At 39.8% G+C, this 20,854-nt stretch overlaps 9 protein-coding genes across 9 annotated transcripts; 4 read left to right on the forward strand and 5 right to left on the reverse strand. All coding sequences in view use genetic code 12, as the record gives it.

The window, feature by feature from the left end:
• Positions 1–683: 683 nt before the first annotated feature.
• Positions 684–4,091, forward strand: KGF57_003174 (DNA helicase; the record flags this gene model as incomplete). Its single annotated transcript, XM_051752566.1, has 1 exon — positions 684–4,091. The coding sequence occupies one exon, from the start codon at positions 684–686 to the stop codon at positions 4,089–4,091; it is 3,408 nt and encodes a 1,135-aa protein (XP_051608183.1).
• Positions 4,092–4,180: 89 nt separating this feature from the next.
• KGF57_003175 (aminopeptidase P) lies at positions 4,181–6,289 on the reverse strand (the record flags this gene model as incomplete). Its single annotated transcript, XM_051752567.1, has 1 exon — positions 4,181–6,289. One exon carries the CDS (start codon positions 6,287–6,289, stop codon positions 4,181–4,183), a length of 2,109 nt encoding a protein of 702 aa, XP_051608184.1.
• Positions 6,290–6,807: 518 nt separating this feature from the next.
• On the forward strand, positions 6,808–9,824 carry PDR6 (Pdr6p; the record flags this gene model as incomplete). Its single annotated transcript, XM_051752568.1, has 2 exons — positions 6,808–6,847; positions 6,910–9,824. 2 exons carry the CDS (start codon positions 6,808–6,810, stop codon positions 9,822–9,824), a joined length of 2,955 nt encoding a protein of 984 aa, XP_051608185.1.
• Positions 9,825–10,576: 752 nt separating this feature from the next.
• Positions 10,577–12,451, reverse strand: RFA1 (replication factor A subunit protein; the record flags this gene model as incomplete). Its single annotated transcript, XM_051752569.1, has 1 exon — positions 10,577–12,451. One exon carries the CDS (start codon positions 12,449–12,451, stop codon positions 10,577–10,579), a length of 1,875 nt encoding a protein of 624 aa, XP_051608186.1.
• A 269-nt stretch (positions 12,452–12,720) lies between these two features.
• Positions 12,721–13,935, reverse strand: KGF57_003178 (cystathionine beta-lyase; the record flags this gene model as incomplete). Its single annotated transcript, XM_051752571.1, has 1 exon — positions 12,721–13,935. The coding sequence occupies one exon, from the start codon at positions 13,933–13,935 to the stop codon at positions 12,721–12,723; it is 1,215 nt and encodes a 404-aa protein (XP_051608187.1).
• A 496-nt stretch (positions 13,936–14,431) lies between these two features.
• On the reverse strand, positions 14,432–15,151 carry KGF57_003179 (uncharacterized protein; the record flags this gene model as incomplete). The annotated part of the gene is made up of 1 exon (XM_051752572.1): positions 14,432–15,151. One exon carries the CDS (start codon positions 15,149–15,151, stop codon positions 14,432–14,434), a length of 720 nt encoding a protein of 239 aa, XP_051608188.1.
• Positions 15,152–16,071: 920 nt separating this feature from the next.
• KGF57_003180 (uncharacterized protein) lies at positions 16,072–16,368 on the forward strand (the record flags this gene model as incomplete). The annotated part of the gene is made up of 1 exon (XM_051752573.1): positions 16,072–16,368. The coding sequence occupies one exon, from the start codon at positions 16,072–16,074 to the stop codon at positions 16,366–16,368; it is 297 nt and encodes a 98-aa protein (XP_051608189.1).
• Positions 16,369–16,558: 190 nt separating this feature from the next.
• SAP30 (aspartyl protease SAP30) lies at positions 16,559–18,037 on the reverse strand (the record flags this gene model as incomplete). Its single annotated transcript, XM_051752574.1, has 1 exon — positions 16,559–18,037. The coding sequence occupies one exon, from the start codon at positions 18,035–18,037 to the stop codon at positions 16,559–16,561; it is 1,479 nt and encodes a 492-aa protein (XP_051608190.1).
• Positions 18,038–19,119: 1,082 nt separating this feature from the next.
• Positions 19,120–20,838, forward strand: CDH1 (Cdh1p; the record flags this gene model as incomplete). Its single annotated transcript, XM_051752575.1, has 1 exon — positions 19,120–20,838. One exon carries the CDS (start codon positions 19,120–19,122, stop codon positions 20,836–20,838), a length of 1,719 nt encoding a protein of 572 aa, XP_051608191.1.
• Positions 20,839–20,854: the final 16 nt, after the last annotated feature.

Consider the following 20,854-nt stretch of genomic DNA (forward strand, 5'->3'; position numbering starts at 1 on the left):
TAATGCCGGAACAGGAACGATATACAAAACCCTTTCCTTTTTTGTTTTTTGTTTTCTTCAACTTCATGAGTCAATGGGCCACCATTTTTTTTTTTTTGTTTCTTTCTACTCACAGCTTACTAGGAAAGTTGTATAGGATTTAACCGAGTGACTTAAAACCAGAGAAGTTTGATCGTCAAGGTGCCTATCTTGGTGCTGTGAAACTCTTGGAAATAGCGACCACGGTGTTGAAGTGTTCAATTCGGCATTAGTCGGCTATTGCCGCTAATCTGATAAAGATACCCTGTTCATTGAACTCCACCATCAGAGCAAAGTGGCACTCAATTATACAGACAGATTTCATCTTTGTCACATTGTCGTGATGCATCACCTGCAATCAGTTACTTCTTGTGGATCAGGTTATCAAGGGTTATACCTTCCTGTTTCGAAAAACTGTACTGTGACTAACTTGTTGATTCTTGGTCAGCGCCATAGATTGAAAGGAGTATTTAGATGAAGTTGGACGTTGAAAGCTTCTTACTTCTTATCCCCCTCTATGATGATTGTGATGTTTTGTAGTCGCGTCTTTTATTTGCAACACCAGATCAAACAGCCTTTTTTTTTTTCTTCTTCTTCTTTTTGGCTCGTTTTTTCGCAATGCAGAGACTTATTGTTCAGCTCCTTTAAGTGGATTTCCATCTTAAATGCAGATTACAAAGAAAAGGTTCTTTCTACCAAAGGAGGAAAAGAACCAGGAAGTGAAAACGGAAGCAGTTTCAAATGAAGAGGGCCTATTTGTACAAGACGAGGACGAAGACGAAAAGAAGACGACACCAGTACAATCGCAACAACTGGTCAACTCCACGATATCATTTGAGAAATTTGCAAGCGATTTACAAGCCATAGTGGGTGAAATATCGCCCGTGATACTAAATTACCTATATGATAAGTACTCCATACATCCCAACAGTGTCAAGCACGCCACTCACGAACTCTTTACAAATCCTCCCGATATCGATGAGCTACCGCAAACAAACACAACGCGTCTGCAACATTCAGTATCTTCATCACCAACTACTAATGCAGCATCCATACTATCTCAACGACAACTGCGACCAAACAGCTCATTAACAAGCCCATCCTCACCATTGAAACGCATAGACATTGGCGATGATCTTGAGTTTGGACAATTGCGCAAGAGGCAACATCCTGAACAAGAAGATGGTGGTGTTGAAATGGAATCTGACTCGTGGCGTAAATATATTGGCACTTTGGAAGTTCAAGCTTGGGCAACAAGACCCACAATGAAGCCCCTCAAGTACCAAGATGTGCTTGTGGTGAAAAGATTAGTTCCTCGAACTTCAACAGCTCAAAAGAGTTCCATCATACGATTGTGTCTCAATGACAGAGAGATCGGAAGGCTCCCGGAGGATTTAACCAGGATTTTCAGTCCCTTGATTGATCAGAATATTGCTGATTTCGATGTCACTGTATTGGAAACAACAAAGCGTCGGTTATCTACGGGAGATTCATTCTTTATTCAAGTCACGATTTACTTGAAAAGCACAGGGTTTGTGAAAAACATTGATTTAGCAATGGAGCATCCTAGTTCGAAAAGAGGGCCAAACTTCAATTTCGCAACAGAAAGCGAAGGGGAAGCATCAATGAGATTACGACAGGCGGGTGTATCGAGTTTGTTTGAGAGGTTGAAGCTAAAGCCGCTAAAGTTGAACAACGATAATAGAGAAGATGATGTCACTTCCTCTGCCCAGTCGGTTGAAATCACTGGTTCTGAGGTTGAAGAGGTTGCTGACGGAGTGAACCTTGATCAGTTGAGACAATTTTATCAAGCAAATAATCAATCAAAGTTATTGGAGAGTTTACCTGAAACTACGGAGCCACCTAAGGAAAACTTCAGTTTGTCATTAAGAGAGTATCAAAAACATGGACTTTCTTGGATGTTAGCGAGAGAGAAAGAAGTCGATGTCTTGCAACTGTGTTTGGGGCAAGATATGTTGCCTCTGGAAACAAGGAAAAATATAGAAGATGCAGGTACAATGAATCCTCTTTGGAGAAAATATAGGTGGCCTAATGATGGCAGTTTGTCGCAAAGTGGCAATAATTCTACACAAGCCCACTCACAGACTCAAGACAATTACTTTTATGCTAACTTGTATAACGGTGAGTTGTCATTGGAAAAGCCTATAATCAAAACAAGTTTACAAGGAGGCATCCTTGCCGATGAAATGGGGTTGGGTAAGACCATCGCGACATTGGCGTTGATAAACTCCGTGCCTTACGATAAGGCGCATGATGTGGAGAACCGTTACGCGTCAAAAACAACCTTGATTGTGATGCCCATGTCCTTGCTTACACAATGGAAGGAAGAGTTTGAAAAGGCAAACAACAATGATGCACATATTTGTCGATTATATTATGGAGACGAGACTGAAAATGACTTGTCCTTGTCTCTTTGCCATTTGAAGCCAAATTCCAAAATCCCCATAGTTGTCATCACCACTTATGGAACTGTTTTGAATGAGTATACGAGAATCTCCAAAAACCGGAATTCGAAAGGAGAACTTCCGAAATTAGGGCTTTACTCGGTGAAATTTTTTCGAATTATTCTTGATGAAGGACACAATATCCGTAATAGGAACACCAAGACGGCAAAATCTGTTTATGAGCTACTGCTGAATCGGAAATGGGTTCTTACTGGTACTCCAATTGTGAACCGATTGGATGACTTGTATTCGTTGACCAAATTTTTGGAGTTGGATCCATGGAACAATTTTTCCTACTGGAAAACATTTGTAACGTTGCCCTTTGAACAAAAGAAGATATCGCAAACGTTGGATGTCATCAAGTCTATTTTGGAACCAATCTTTTTGCGAAGAACCAAAAATCAAAAGAAAAATGGCAAACCATTGGTGGAGCTTCCCGAGAAGGAGGTTGTGATTGAAGAAATCAGATTTAATGATCAAGAAGCAAAACTTTACAATTGGTTTAAGTCAAGGGCATTTGAATCTTTTGCCGAAGGGGTCAAGACGGGACAATTGATGCGGCAATATACCCAAATCTTGACCCATATTTTACGATTGAGGCAAGTTTGCTGTCATGTGGATCTAATTGGAGGTGCTCATGAAATGGATGATGATGTCATCGATTTAGAAGTCGATGAAGAGATGAAAACATTTCTCAAGTCAATCAAGGATCAAACTGGCAAATTCGCCAATGATACCGAAGTGAAGCAAACCATCTACAAGTTGTATGATTGCGTTACACCGGAAAATGAGTGTTCAATATGCACAACATCACCAATTCCAACCAATGAGCTCACAATCACGCCATGCGGACACACATTCTGCTACTCGTGCATTTTGGAACATTTGGATTTCCAACTGGATTTGAAACGTGACAAATTATGTCCCAATTGTCGAGAACCCATATCCAAGTACAAGTTGTTTCGAATTCGAAATCAGAAAACCACAAGTAATGAAATTCGCTTCCATACGCAAAATCGAGATCATCAACACGATTACGATTTTCAAATCTATTTACACGATCCCAATCGAACAAGCTCCAAAATCCAAGCTCTTATCAAACACTTGAAGCAGATTCAAACCAATGAGCCGAATCTGAAAGTGATTGTGTTTTCCCAATTTGCTTCGTACTTGGATATATTGGAAGTGGAGTTGAAGTTAGCCAGTGATGATTTCATCGTTTACAAATTTGATGGAAGGTTGAATATGAATGATCGAGGCAAGTTGCTCAATCAGTTTAATTGCCCCTTGACGAATGGGAAAATTGCCATTTTATTGTTGAGTTTGAAAGCTGGTGGTGTTGGTTTGAATTTGACAACGGCATCAAGAGCATTCATGATGGATCCCTGGTGGAGCCCCAGTATTGAAGATCAGGCGATTGACAGAATTCATCGAATTGGTCAGAATGAGACTGTTAAAGTTGTTCGATTCATAATGGAGAATAGCATTGAGACGAAAATGCTCAAGATTCAGGAACGAAAGAAGCAAATTGGTGAGGCTGTTGGTGTTGAGGAAGAGGAAAGAAGGAGAAGGAGAATTGAGGAGATACAGATACTTTTCGAAGAGTGATTAAGCATATCGTTTGTTCATAGAAAGTAAGCATTGAAATCATTGTACATAAAGGTGTAAGATTCTTGAGCCTCTTCTTCTCCGCTCAATCATGAAGCAATAGGCTCAGTTTCCCTCTTTAACCACTTGTAAGTAAGACTGTTCTTGTCAAGACTGCCATTCAATTCTCTCCAAATGCTTGCATGATATTTGTTAACCCATCTAAGTTCCTTTTCAGTCAACATGCATGCATCAATCAATTTCCTGCAAAAAGGAACTTTTGTGACCGTTTCAAACTCCAAGAATTTCTTCCCTGCAAAACTGTACTGACTTGGCTTGATGTACATGACATTCTCAATTCTAATTCCGTAATCGCCTTCCTTATAGAATCCAGGTTCGTTCGAAATCAAATTACCCAGTTGCAATGGATGAGCAGCAGCATTCGGACGAGGACCAATTCCAATTGGCCCCTCGTGCACATTCAAGTAAGCACCAATTCCGTGTGATGTTCCATGTCCATAATCCAACCCATACTGCCAAAGAAATTGTCTTGCGATGGAGTCAATAAGATTACCTGTTGTTCCTTCAGGGAATTTCAATGTAGATAATGCGATATTACCCTTCAACACTAGTGTGTAATTTCTAATCTCTTCTCTGCTTGGAGTGCCGAAATGAACGGTTCTGGTGGTATCGGTAGTTCCTTCCAAAAATTGAGAACCTGAGTCATTGAGATAAATCTTTTCTGGATTGATGACTGAGCATGCTCCCTTTGTAGGCTTGTAATGTATCACAGCACCATTACCTCCAGTTGCACTAATAGTGTCAAACGACAACCCAACAAAGTTGTCCTCTTGCAGCCTAAACTCCGTCAACTTCTCATCAGCCTCAACTTCATCAATCATCTCTCCCTTTTTCGAAAGCTCATTTTCCAACCATGCGAAAAACTTGATCAAGGCCCTACCATCTTTCAAATGAGCAATTTCGGCTCCTTTCAATTCTGTCTCGTTTTTGATAGACTTTTGCAACTCAACGGCCGATAATCCTTCCTTGAATGAGCACTGCAAGCTTCTCACCACTTCCCAATTGGCATTATTCGGTACAAAAATTTTCTTGTCGTCAACGGCAATTTCCTTTGAAAGGGAACTCAACGATGAATAGAACTTGTCGTATGCATGAATAGTGACACCGATTTTCTCCAAGTCTTCAATAATTTGTGAAGAAAGTCTATTCTCGCCAACAAACAATTTTAGTTGGGACTTTGTAAGAATAACAAAACTGTAAAAAACAGGGTTATATTCGATATCCAGACCACGCAAATTCAACAACCAAGCAATTTCATCCAAAGCAGTAATGACCATCCCTTCAACGTCATCTTTGAAAACTTCATCTCTGATTTGCTTTATTTTTTCACCTGCTTCTTTACCAGTAAAACTCAAGTCCAAATGTTTTATTTCACCAAGAGTTGATGGAGGCAAAGGTTCGAAGTCTTCCCAAATCTTATTTATCAAATTGTCAGCCACAGGAGTGATTTCAATTTGTGCCTTTGGCGTCTTTGTCAACTGTTTTTCGACATCGGTTTTGAATTTCTGGTATTGCTTGTAACTCCATAATTTTGGATCAACTCCAATTTTCACCTTGGATCCACTATCCAAGCTCAACTGGGCGGCTTGTTGTGCGGTCCACTCTTCCCAAGTAGGTTCACCTTTGGCCCCCTGTTTCAACAAAATCCAATTAAAGTCCAATTCGTCAAGTGCTTGTGTGAAATAACGACCATCGGTTGATAATGCAGCACTACCTTGGGTAAAGTCGTCTCCACCGACACTATTCAAATCTCTGGTGACAATGGCAACACCAGCACTTCCACTGAACCCACTGATAAAGCTCCTCTTTTGGTCGTAAGCAGAAGTGTATTCAGACTGATGTTGGTCTTCACTGGGAACGATGTAAACACCCAAGTCTCGTTTCTTCATTTCTTGTCTTAATCTCTCCAATCGTTGGGTGGTGTTCACCTCCTTAGTTTCAGGTAAACATAAGGTTGGGTCTAAAGTGAAAACAGAACCTTTTCTCGATTGAGATTGGCCATCTTTAACGCTGCCACCGCTGTTGAGTCTATTGAGATTGATTCTTTTGGCAAACGACACGGACTTTTTATTGGTCCTTGATAATAAGCCTGGTGAACATGTACAGTTCGCACAATGAGCTCTAGCTACTCTCGACATCTCAGGTTATCTAGTATAAGATCAACTTGTTGCTAGAAGATGAAGTAAATGTAAGAGAAATACGTCCAAAGCAGTTGTGCAATTTTTTTGCTGGTGTTCTTTGCATTGTGCCATTCTCTTTGTCTTTTAATTTTATTTTTTTTTTTATTTTTGTCTGTCTGATTGCAATAGATCTATATGCAGTACACGTCATACTCATGGTAAAAAATAAAAAACAACTGATGTTCAAGATAAAGATGACGAGCGCATAGACACCTAAAAAAAAAATTGAAAAAAACAATCTTTCAAGAGGTAAAATTTAGCGAAAATGCAGAGCCTCATAGATCGATGGCGTTTTTTTTTTTTCTCCCTCTTACGTAATCACACTGTGAGCACTGCACAGAGAGGATTTCCGCTACTTTCCCAATACGGAAGTCAAGGATTCAATCTTTTTCCCTCATCAAAATAATTTCTTCCATCAGTATTTTTGGCAACCAGACAAGAAATCAATTCAATAGTTGAACAAAGCTACATAACACATGACGAGTCAATTGGACTTGAATGATTTCGTCAAGGTGAGTAAATGACAACCTCGCAACTCTATACAGATGAACTAACCATTTATTTTTTTCAGGACATAGAGCTTCTTTACACTACTCAAGATGCTGATCAAATACATCACCTTCAAGACAAATTACAAACATACCAGAAAAGTGAACATGGTGACGAGCTAGGGCTAGAGCTACTACAGCATCCCCACAGTACCGTAAAGTACTTTGGTGCACTAACCATTACTGTTTATCTCAACACGTTCGGTTGTAAAAATTATGAAACAACTTTTCAACAAATTGTATTAGTCATTGAAAAGCTATCCAATGAAAACTATAACGCAAACTTATTTATTATCAGGAAGTTATTGAGCTGTTTGTCGTTGATATATATACAAAACTTTCAACATTTTGATCCCGTGTTGGTGTATATCAAAGCATTGCTACCAGGAGCCAGTTCAGTTGCTGAATATGTAACCAATTTGCAAGATTCAAAACAGTTGGAGCTCCTTTTATATCTTTTATCGACCATTGTGGAAGAGGTGGTCAAGATTCCATCCTCGGTTCCGGAATTACAGTCAGCGATTTATAAGACAATTTTTAAACATTTACAGACTGTTCTTGAGTACTTGCAGCAACAATATTCCCAATTACCGGAAGAATTTGTACTTCTTCTACTTGAGTGTTTAAATTCGTGGGTTGTTTACGCATCAACCGCAGAGGCTCGCTCAGAAGTGAGGTATGCTGACGACTTGGATCCGTTCCTAACCCTCATCCTAAAGCAATTGGATGCGGACTTTGATATTGACAAAATGGAGCTATACAACAAAACATTCTCGGTATTGGCAGAATTTGTAGATCACATTGCAAGAGCATTGAATCCATTTAAAGCTACCTTGATGGATATCTTTTTTGGCAGTGAAAAGTTTGGAATGCAAATGCTAAATACAATTTTTGCAGATAAAGATTTGATGGAGACGTACCGCTTGGAGGTTGATAATTACATCAATTTGGTCATTAACTACCTTGAGTTGAACATCATTCAACTTACACGAAATATTTTGCACCCAGATACTGCAAGGATCATACAAACGGTAATCGCTTTGACCAATGCACCTGGTCAGCCAATTGTTGAAGAAAACATCAGCTTTCAATTGATATCTTTTTGGGACGAGTTTTCCAACACTCTAATCGACGATGCCGACGTGTTAAAGGAGGCTTTCCCAACTCTTGTGGCTGAGAACAAAAAAAAGAGCAACGAGATTTTGATGGAAGTGGCTGTTTCTTATTTCCAAAAAATTCAGAAATCTACCGATGCTGTATCTCAAGAGTTTTCTCGTTATAGGGTTTTGGTTGCAGATTTGTTCATTGTGTTTTACTCAGTCTTGGGTGTTCCCATCTACGCAACTTTATGCGATACTGTTGGAACCAGTATGGCTCAAAGCGAAGCTGCCTTGTACCTACTACACAAGATCACTGTTGATGTTCAGTTCTTTGATGATGAGGCTGATGCTGATGAAAACTCCAATACGCATCCATTAATACATGAAATTACCAAATTGTTCGAAAAAAATATAATTGGGTTGGTGGAGAGCCATCTTGATTCCGAGTTCATCACCACAAGCTTATTGAATTTCATCTCAGTGTTGCCATTTTTTTACAAGTCCAAAGCAGGAAGTCAATATCTAGCACCAAGTTTTGACTTTTTGTTTAGGGTAATCACAACTAGAAAAACCGGTAACTTGCCGCTTATAGCGTCTCGCACCGTCTACCGTGTTTGTCAAGATGCCGAGGAAAATCTTATTCCATTCTTGCCGCAATTAGAGTTGGTATTAGTTGAGATGTTGCAAAACCCCGCCATTGATAATGTCATACGAGAGAGGATAACGAATTCATACATTTCAATAGTCCGGTCAAGAAAAATTGCATCGGACTTGGGTGATAAAATACTTGCAATATTACAAGTAATTGACCAACAACGGGCAAGGATTGATGATGAATCAATGGGAGATTACGCAGTCAGTTTAGTGGCTTGCATTGATGAAATTGGGAAAGCGTGTGCCTGCCCTGAGGAGATTGAAGAATACTTTACTGATGATCAACTTCAACAAACCAAGGCATATTGGAGCGCGGATCCCTTGCATATTAGAGATTCGATTTTGCAAAATTTGAGAGCATTCTCCCTTGACTCTCCGTTGCTAGCGGAAAAGACTGTGGTAACTGAGAAATGCTGTAGCATTATCAAAAGTGGATTCAATGAGCCTATTCTTGGACCATTTACATTTGATTTGGAGTTGATTTTTCAGTACATTCTTGCCAAATTGCAAGTTTCAACTTCACGCTCAATTGACTATCTTCATCAATTGATTACAAGTGTGGTGTTGACTCATGCAAGAGAGATCGATCAAGCCCAGTTTGAGACCTTGTTATTCAAGGCTTTTGTGGATATTCGATCTGTAATTGAAGCAGATGAGGATTTGATAAAGTCGACATTGGATGTATTTGCAGCCATTGTTGACACCAAACCGGCATTGATCTTGTATACCCCAATTTTGGCAGAGTTTACATTCCCCTTTGCGTTAGGTGCTTTTGCCAAGCACGAAGTCCCCATTGTTCGATCAACGGTCAAGTTTTGGAATGCGCTAATCACAACAAAGAAAGGAGTCCAGCAAGATCAGGAAGTTGTAAGACATTGGATGACCACAGAACAAAATGGTACCTGCCTAGGTTTCCAACTCACTAACCAGTTGCTAACTGCCTTCGTTGCATCTCCAAGGTCTTCATTGGATTATTATTATCCTTTATTCAGGTACCTCATTAACAAATACCCATTGGAGGTCAAGAAATGGCTTTTATACGTCGTTGACAACGCCTCCTTGGGAAAAGACAAGTTGGATCATGATGCGAAACGCCAATTTGTCAATAAGTTGATGCTCACTAGAGGTCAAAGAATGGCTCATAATGTATTAAAAGATTTCTGGTTAGCCATATGGGGATTGAGTGTGTAAAGGAAGAAACACTTGTAAATAAACAATAATTACATAGACAGTGAAAGGGGCGAGAGGTTGGGGGTAAATAGACGAATCTTGATGATAAAGATTCCTTTTTTCTTGAAGGTTGAGCAGATTGCCACCACCTTTTGTTTACCATGAAATGTTACAAAAATAAGAATATAACATCTACATATGGCCGCAAAAAGAATACAATGTCCTTGAATAATTTGAGCACATGCAAAGTAGGACAATATAGAAATGCGATATGAATATGTTGTATCTTAATGCGGGGGCAAACCTAGTGTCTACAAAGATAGACCTAGCATGTGCAGAAAAGGTGCCGAAAGTTCTCTAAGTTATTCCGAGGAAGTTGGAAGCTCTATCTGGACAAAAATATAGATAGGGTAGGGATTCCCCCCTCCTCTTTTGAGGGTTTGCCCCATACTAACGTATGTATCATCAGAAATAGCATCAATATCTGTTATTTCTAATCGTTGTAATTCAAGTCCTCGTCGTCTAGAACAGCTCCAATATCACTGTCACCATTTTTATGTATCTATTTAAATGGTTCAATAAACGTAGTTGAGCACGTTACTGATTCTTGAATAACCACAAGTAGAGTCTCTCAATCACGTACACTAACATCTCGATCAAAAACACAAGCTTATACAAAAATATTAAAGAACTACACATTTAACACAGACAGAAACACACACACACATGTGCGTACGTAACAACATCCAGCACCCAGCACCCCCCACCAAAACTTACGCCAACATGGAATCCAACTCTGAGCACAAAAAGTCACATTCCGCATTAAAGTCAATTTCACTCAATCCAACACACTGATACCTAAGTTTCAACTGATCATTAAACGTGTCTTGCTTGGCTCTAAGTCTGAAATTGTATTCCTTGAAATACGCTCTTGATATATACTCCGCAACGAGCATCTTCTCGTGTGACTTTTTCATCAACTCATTGGCATCTACTCCTAATAATCTCTTGGCTTGCTCGTCAAATAATGTAGTCCACAACTGTCCTGTTGCATCGGTGATTGATATGTATAGGATGTAACGGTATGTTGGTTCGTCGTAGTTCAAATCGCATCGTTCACATCTCCATTGGTCATTGACTTGAACAAGTTTCTTGTTACATGGTAATCCAGGCTTGGAAGAGTCAGTGTTGTTGGAAATGATATTGGTACAAGCAGCATAGGCGAAATTTTCCGGCCTTGTGTATGAGAAAGATGCCTTGACTGTGAAATAGCCCAGGTTCTCGCCACTCATGTTGTTTGACTCTTCTTCAACCTCAGCAATGGTTTTACGATTGGCTAATCTGTCAATAGACGATGTAGCATTCGTCTCTGTCTTCATTGACTTGAAATTCTCCTTGGTTCCGATATTGTCAAACCAGCCTTTCAATTGATAACTTTCTGGAGTTCCTGGATTGGGCACTATTGATCCAGCTTGAGTCAAACTCAACGATCTACCATTGAAATCAGACACTTTGCATGCTTTGAATGCAATAACAGTGCCTTCTTCAATGCTAAAGTCAACGGCAGTGTTGTTCCAAAGACCAACGTCAACCGCAAACCCTGTCTCATCAACAATAGTAATATCTCTCCTATCGAAAGCTTTCCCAGTGGATTTTGCTGTGATTTGGAAAGGTGGATTAACAACTTTCAAAGCTCCCAACACATCAATGATGGCATTAGGTTCCAAGTTTTGGATCTTGTCCAACTTGACAAAATTAAAGTTCAATTTAGGCACGTCCGACTCATCAAAACATTCGGAAATTTCAGTATCCTTTTCCAAAGTCAATTCATATGGATGGGTCAAGTTGTTGAACTTCTTTCTTGCTGCTCCCACTTTGGCCTTGGAAATGTAGTACACTTTACCTTCTTCAAGCAAATTGTAAGCTCTTTCGGCCGATTCGTTGAATGCCGAAGCCTTGATCTCATCTGATTCATCCAAAAAGTTAACACTAAACACTTTTCCTTCACCTTTTGCATTAGACCAGGATCTGAGTTCACCCTTGTATGACACCCTCGCTTTGATAGTCCATGTATTTTGATATGGAGAGATAGTCTCGATGGGCGAAATTCTTGGTGCAGGCTGACCAGCTTTCAGTGGAGGATACTGTTGTTGCTTGACTGCTGATGCTGCTGATGCAGTAGATTGTGCAACCGGAGGAGTACCTGCGCCAGGTGTTTGTTCCTTATCATCCAGTGAGTTTTGCTTCTTCGTAATAGACAATGCCGCTTCCTCTGGATGCTCAGCAAAATAAGTATCAACATTGATCAATGGCGTGGTTGGTTTCTCTCCGGTAGGTGACAAAATCTCAACATCTTCAATAATCAAAAAATGTTTAGCAGTAGCCAAGGTGCGGAATGCGTTTACTTGGATGGTACAGTACCTGCTCCAGTTGTTGTTCTCCAAGTATGGAGTGCATTTCTCTTCAATAATTCCCTGGGTGGAGTAAACGCCATCAGATAGTAAAATACGATATTTTTTCAGATTGTTCATGGTGTTGACCGATTTCAAATTAGTTACTTGGAAAATCAAAGGACATTTAACTTTGTCATGGCCATCTTTTGAAAAGGCCTTCTTCAAGGCGCCAGTAGTTAATGGGAACGATGTCATCCTTGTTTGATAGAATAATCAGTTGTAAAAGAAGCGTGTTAATGAATGAGTACGCGTGTGTCTCTCCCTTTTTATTTGTTTTTTCTTTTTGCAAAGTTGTTTTGTTCTTTTTTCAATTTTGTATTGAGCGCGTATCTCAAAGGAAACAACGCCCTTACAGAAGAGGAGATGGTTTGTATGAGAGATTTACTCTACACTAGTTAAAATCTTCACCTTGGCAAAAAGTTTATTCAATTACCAGATTCTGTTATACATGTGTACACGTTTCTCTATAATTTGGGTTGAATAGGGATAGCATTAAACAACTCATCCTTATCGTTAATCCTAACAGCGCCACTCTTCAACAACGCCTTAGTCAAATCATCAATCAAGTCATCGACATTCTCAATTCCAATACACAATCTGATCAAGTCTTCAGGAAACTCTCTTTCTTCCCTAGTCTTGGCATCGATCGAAGCATGTGACATTTTGCATGGCATTGAAATCAAGGAATTGACACATCCAAAGGATACAGCAATGCCAAAAATATCTGTACTTTCAACAATCTTCTCACTTAGTTTGATAGACCCTGTCTCAAACGACAAAACTGCTCCGTATCCCGAACACATGGAATTGTGTAATTCGTACTGTGGGTGTGATTTCAAACCAGGGTACCTTACTTTAAACCCAACATTTTCCAAAAACTTGGCAATCCTGATGCAATTTTCCTGTTGTCTTTCAACCCTTATGGCTAATGTCTTTAATCCTCGACTTAAGAGCCAACAATCAAATGGCGATAATCCACACCCGGTAGAGTTTATAACATAGTATAATCTCTCAGCTAATGCAGACGATCTGGTGGCCAACACACCGGCCATGATATCGTGATGTCCATTGAGATATTTTGTGGCTGATTCATAGTGTATGTCTACGCCGAGATCCAATGGAGTCATCAACACTGGTGACATCATAGTGTTGTCAAATACCACAATCACATCAGGGTTGACTTTATGCGCATGCTCAGTAATAGACTTGACATCCACCACTTTGATCAATGGGTTTGTAGGCGATTCCAAAAAGATCATCTTTGTACTCTTTGTTATTTTCGACTTTATCAACTCTGTATTGGTTGTATCATAATGATGGACAATGAGATCGCCCTTTTTATTCAAATAAGTCAACAATCGTTGCGTTCCACCGTATAAATCATCACCAGCAATAACTTCATCGCCCGGGTTCAAGAGTCTTGTAATCACATCAAGGCACCCCATACCTGATGAGACTGCGAATGCGTGTTTGGCCTTCATGATTTTGGCAATGTGATTTTGCAAGTGGGTTCTTGTTGGATTACCCGATCTTGTGTAGTCGTATTCACCCATGTTGGAAAGCGATGGCTGCTTGAAAGTGGCCGATTGGTACAATGGTGGGACCGATGCATTGTGTTGGTCATTAGATTTGGCAAGAACCAACTCTGTCTCAAGGCTATAACTCTTTTTTGGTGCCATTATTTTTGTGTGCGTGTGTGTGTGTGTGTGTGTGTATGAATAGATATGTTGGTAAAGTGGGAAGAAGCAGTTTAGTATCTCAAGATCTGATCAATGGTATATATACTTTGTTATCCACCTTTTTGTAGCAAACTTTATCAAAGATGAATGTTATTTTTGGTTTGAATGAAAATTTATTGTGGAAAAAGTTCTGACATATTTTACTTTCAATTTAGTCATAATATTTAACAGAGAGTGAGTGCGGATAAAGAACAGAGAAAGAAGTAGAAAAAAAAAAAAAAAAGAAACGACTCGATTGCATCATCCAGATGGAAAGTCACGTGAATACCTTACAGACTACAATATGTGATTTACCAACTACCCCGTCAAATGGTATGAACATGTAGTCAAAAGAGTTTGTCCTACATACGATTCCCACTACAGCCTTCTTTCCCTTTTGTCCAGATCGATCAAATCTATTAATTGTATATCGTTGCTGACGTTTGTTTTAACCGGTTCACAAATCGGATCTAGTAAACTTCCTAATATCATTTGGTTCTTTACTCAACAATACTTTTTGGCCACTAAAAGGTTCACAAGATTGTCTTTTTCCAGTCTCTGGCCCAATTTGACTCAATTCCTCTCCATTTTCCAACTTCCTCAAAAGATCAACTACGCCACCTGGTGTTAAATCTTCATGGTAATCGTCATTGATGGCAATCATCGGAGCATTAACACAGGCACCCAAGCACTCAACTTCTTGCAAAGTGAATAACCCATTAGCTGTGGTTTGGCCTGGTTTGACTTGAAGATAATCCTTTATAGCATCCATTATTCCGTCACTACCACACAACTGACACGGAGTAGTAGTACATACTTGAACATTGTATTTACCCATGGGGTGTCTATTGTACATGGTGTAGAAAGTGGCTACTTCATAGACTCTCATTGGTGGCATATCGAGTAGTTTTGCAACATAGTTCATGACTGATATCGAAGTGAACCCCAATTGACGTTGTCCAAGGTCCAAAAGAGGCATTGTGGCCCCCTTTTTGTATTGTGGTGGGTATTTGGCAATGATTTCATCGGCTCTCTTCTTGTTTTCGGATGTAAATTCAAATGGTAGATTGGTATTGTCTTCTTTTGTGTCTCTGTGGACCGAAATGATAGAAGAGTATCTCTTGGAGGTGTTGAAGACACTCGATACTGAGGAATTTCTTATAATACGGGACAACATTGGAATGTGAAAATATATATATATATATGACAAATGTGCTGATGCAATTGAAAAGCAAATGGCACACAAAGAAACAAAGACTTCAAAAGTAGACGGTGTGCGTGCTGACTGGAAAAAAGTGAATGACTGTCTTGAAACTAGTATAACCCTATAGACTCCTGACTTTGAAGAATATTGGTTGAATTCTGATGTATATGTTGTAGTGATGTGTTCTTGGAACTCGAGCCAAAAGGGAAAAAAAAAAGGGAAAAATTTGTACTGTGTGTGTATGTATGTATGGTGTATGTGTAATGAAATTTTAATTTTGTTTGATTGGTTGGAAGCGTGCGCTACCAAGTTCACTCTCAAGTAGAGTTTTTGCAATCGATCTACATACCAACAAAGGAAAGCGAGACAAATGGATAAAGATCATAACACATGATATTGCTGCATGACATGGTCATGATGTGTATGTACACATGTAAAAAGCAAAAGATAATGAGAAGTTATAAATCGGTTTTCCATTATCAATCACACCACCGTGATCATTGATCATTTCTTGCATTATGGGCATCACAGTCAAATGTTCAACACTGTGCAGTGCAGTCACACACACATTCCCCTTTTTCTCCTTTCCCCAACCGGTGCAAGCATTTACAACAATTATGTCACAACACCAAAGCATAGTGGAAAACATCATTCCACCTACTCCTTAAGACGAAGGCGTACTCATATTTGTGTTTCCTTTCTTTTTTCTGCTTGTGTAAAATGCGGGGAGTGAGTGTGAGAGATGGTCACACGTATTGAGTAAACACTCCCTCGTCCTACAAAAAACACTACTATATATATATATATATATGTGAGACGCATCACCCACTCACCTTGCTCCTTATAGAACTCTTACTTTCTATCTCTTCTTCTTCTACAGAATTAACTCAATAATGCCTAAACACAGAGAATTTCATACTGATACTGACCCCTTCTGGTTGGAAGACAATTTTCTGACTGATGAGTCAATGCCTCACTACGACCCAAACGCAAAAGATGATAAATCATCTTCAAGCATGTCCAACATGAATATGGACAAAAAGGTTGACGAAATGAAGGATTTCACCAAAGGTGTGCAAGATTCATTACACGAATACAAAATGCCAACGATGGAAAGCAGTTCCAAAAGTAATTCCAAATATCAACAGCATGAGGAGCCCGTTGATGACCTCCTCAACTTTTTGGGTTGATGATGACTCCGCGTTTGGTTCTGTTGCTCGTGATGAGCAGAATGTTGCACATAAGCGAGTGGAGTCTTTTTGGGGGATGTTTCTATGGTAGAGCTGGTCTTTACGCAAACAATCAAGAGTCTATGGTGTTTGAACTACGTTTTTTTTTATTATTATATAGTATATAGTGTATAATGGATCAAGATAACTTTCAAACCGATCTACAAACTTGTGCATACTCTGTGACTGTAATCTCTGTATGATATACTTCCGTTGTAGAACTTTCATAAGAGAAGGTTGTCCCCAATGCTTCATGTTCAATAAGGCTTGTTTCTAAACTGGATTCTGAAACAGTAGTACTCTGAGCATCAGACGAGCTACTAGAGCCAGCACTTGATTCAATGTCTGACGTCTCAAAACTTGAACTTGTGTCCGACAATGTAGTGGCTGAGTCCGACCCCGACGTTTCAACTGAACTTCCCAAGGCAGAGCTAGTCTCGGCATTTGTTTCTGTTATAGTTGTCTCCAAATTTGCTTGATATGCAGCGGTATAAGTATTTGTTGGATCTGGTGCATCTTTCGTGCCCACAGGCAACTCGTAACCACTTGCAACATTAACAATACTCTCCACCTGTTCGCCACTTGGCATGTACCTGGCGAAATACATTTGATGATTGTCATAATCCCACACCATGTACCATTCCTTAAGCAAAAACCCAGGTAAAGTGCCCGCATCAGCATTTATTCCAATATCAACCGAGTACTGAGGGATGGCAACATAAGTGGTTCCATTGACAACTTTTTCATCTTGAATCAAATCGTTTAGTTCAATGGTAAATTCTAAACCCTGAACATCAAGTGTCAATACCTTATCCTTGAAATCGTCGATATTGAAATAAGTATACCCTTCATCGTCATCATCAAACCTGTCTGCTCCAATTGCAGTGAATAAATTCGCCAATACAGGAGTTGGTGGCACAAAAACATCTGCACCAGTATCAACACTAAAAGCACTGATTTGATTCGAGATAACAATATCACCCAATTTGATTTCATCAACAGTGATCATTGGTACATAAAAGTCTGTAGTGGTGCCTGGTCTTGGTAACAATGGAACCCTGGTCAATGGCTCCTCATAAATACCTGCATGGATACCACCAAATACAATTGAAGGATCACTCGATTGACCATTGATTGCAAATAATACTCTGTCAATCTTGCCCTCGTCCTTGAGCAAATAGGTGAAATGGTTATATGTTGGTCTAATAAACTCAGTCCTAGTGTATGCAAGTCCCAATATTCCATTTTCTCCATTAAACTCAGCAGGCACAACATCAGCATCAGCTAAACCAAACGTCTCATTCTGCAACACCAAGCCATTTGGTGAAGTCACCACTTCAAAAGCTTGCACCATTCCAAATAGACCAATAGACCCATACAATCCAGTAAACTCATTTGTGGTGTTGATAAATGATGAGGACTCTCTATAGTTGAAGCCGGATTGAAGCACTATAAGATCAGATGAGCCTGTGTCAATGAGAATCTGGTGTAGTTCTTGTGGTGGTGTACCGAGAAAGAAATCTTGAATATAGTATAGTCCCTCTGACTCTCTGAGACTGAACTTGTAACTGGCTGCCTCTGATGATGCAACGGCAATCAGTACAATGACAATTGCTAATAATTGAAGCATGGAAATGGAGGGATTTTCTGCAATAAAGTCGTGAAAAAAAAATAAAAATAAAAACGAAAATAATGAATAGACGGGTTGCAAATAACAAAATAGCCAGACATGATGCTTTATATACACGTAGCTCCTCCATCCCTATTCAAAAGAACCTCACTTGGAAACAAGATTTCAAGTCATTGTGATTCACAAAGAATTCTTTGCCAATGTTTTTCTTTACCATGCGCTTTTTTCTTTTTTTTTTTTTGTTTTTTTTTTGCACCCAGTTAAACCCAAACCACGTCGAGAACTTTTAAACTTTCGTTTCGCAAAAACTTCCATATTGGGATACGACAATCTATATCAATGCAAGTACAACTCGGTAAAATTTTGTTACACTTCTACAAAGGCTAGTTGGTTTTTGACGTTGAAACAGTAAACCCGGGAAAGCGTTTTAGTAAAGTTGAAACAAGAGACTGGGGGAGAGGTTTCGGTGGCGTTGGAACAATCGCTAACAAGTTGCAATCTAGTTCCGTAGTGTGAAGAAAGTTTGTTTAAGTTCCAACTTGCTCTTGGCCATGGTTGAGTAGCTCACCTACTCAATTTTTGAAAGAGCTACAGTCTCTATTTCGAGTTACGACTTAGACTATATTCTGCTTGCAATTGTGGCGGTTTTTTTTTTTATTTTCTACATTATGCCACACAAAAATTATTCTGCAAAGAATGAAAGAATCAGAGTTGGAGTTTGGATTTCGAGCGGTATAATTCCTTCCCCCATTTGTGACTACTTCATGTAATCATCTGGTGAACGTAGTCAATCTATATCTAAGGGCAACTAACTCTATGGCGCCCGCCTTTACCATGCGCTACCACTATTATCGAATGTTATATGCAGGATTTTATCTTTTCAAGGAAACATTAACAAAAAAAAAGCTCACTTTCAAGCAAAGCTCAAACGATTGAGATAACAACACGTATCCTGTCTTCCCTATTCATTGCATCAGCTTATACGACCTCATTTCTTGTCCTTCGCAATATTTTGTGAAACCTCATTAATTACCGCTAACTTAACCACAACTGACTGCATACTTCCACTTATCAGTCATTAGATGATGAGCCACAACAATAACTTCTCGAAGCATTCGCGAGGTAGCCTACAGTCATATGAGACTCCGAAGTCGCCATCGAGGTCAACTAGGAGTGTTGATCCTTTGAAACCAAATGATCCTATGCTGTCTTCATCGCCGTCGAGGCGGAGAAACCAGAATACCATTTTCAGTGACCGATATATACCGAACCGCACGGGAGTGGATTTACAAGCCGCCTTTAGTTTGACAAATGAAGATGTACTACCGGATATACGAAGTAATCGGAACGCAGACAACGAGATTGAAATTAGAAAGGAAGAGGAGGCCAATCGGACTTTTACAACTGTTTTAAAAGCGGAGTTGTTTGGAGATAATGTTCCAATGGCCACGGCTGATTTGACAAGTCAGTCAACAGCAATCAATGGAAGCAATAACAGAGCAAAGACATCTGCACAGCGACCCGGAAGTACTGGTGCAGGGTCTAGCATATCGACATCAGGAACACCACCTAGATCATCCGGCTCATTACCTCATCTACCAATGTCGGCCACTTCATCAACCAGTCAGCTAGCGAATTCGAGCTCAATATCCACTTTTGACTCCGACGATGTATTGTCCACGCCGCGTCGGAAAACAAATTTATTCACGTACCAGTCACCGAAGAAGTCAAGACCAGTGTCGAGGGATTTACAACAGGAGCTTTACTCGTTGTCGCCAGTTCGACAAGAATCGCAAAAGTTTCTCTTATCGCCTCAAAAGAAGGCGCGTGCTATTGCAAAAGTCCCGTATCGTGTGCTCGATGCGCCTGAACTCTCTGATGACTTTTACTTGAACTTGGTGGATTGGGGACAACAGGATGTGCTAGCTGTCGGATTGGGCGATAGCGTTTACTTGTGGGACGGATCAACACAGTCAGTTGATCGATTGTGCAATTTGTCAAACAAGGACAAGGTGACAAGTTTGAACTGGATAGGTACTGGTACTCATCTAGCAATTGGAACTTCGAAAGGCTTGGTTGAAATCTGGGATGCAACTAAAATCAAATGTATTAGGACAATGACGGGCCATTCCTTGCGGGTGAGCTCTTTAGCTTGGAATGAACACATTTTATCAAGTGGGTCTCGCGATCGAACTATATTGAATCGTGATGTTCGTATTGAGGACCATTTTGTTAATAAATTTGAAAGTCACAGGCAAGAAATATGTGGACTTAAATGGAATGTTGATGAGAATAAATTGGCTAGTGGTGGAAATGACAACAAGTTGTTTGTGTGGGATGGCTTGAATACTAAACCCTTGTATCAATTTACTGAGCATTCCGCGGCAGTCAAGGCCATAGCTTGGTCGCCGCATCAAAGAGGTATTTTGGCTTCGGGAGGAGGAACCGCTGACAAAACCATCAAGACATGGAATACCTTGACTGGCAACATGATTCACGACGTTGATACGGGATCCCAAGTTTGTAACTTAATCTGGTCCAAAAACTCAAATGAGATTGTTTCCACGCATGGATATTCACGAAATCAAATTATTGTTTGGAAATATCCCTCGATGCAGCAAATTGCCCAATTAACGGGACACACGTACCGTGTCTTGTATTTGTCACTTTCACCCGATGGTGAAACTATTGTCACTGGTGCTGGTGATGAAACATTACGATTCTGGAATGTTTTTGAAAAAAACAAGAGCAATGACTCGCCGTCATCGGTATTATTGGGAGCTTTTCTGCAAATACGTTAAATAGATGTTCATTAGA

The sequence above is a fragment of the Candida theae genome (assembly GCF_024610275.1).
Source record: "Candida theae strain CBS 12239 chromosome Unknown scaffold1, whole genome shotgun sequence".
In the NCBI taxonomy this organism is placed as follows: Eukaryota; Fungi; Ascomycota; class Pichiomycetes; order Serinales; family Debaryomycetaceae; genus Lodderomyces; species Lodderomyces theae.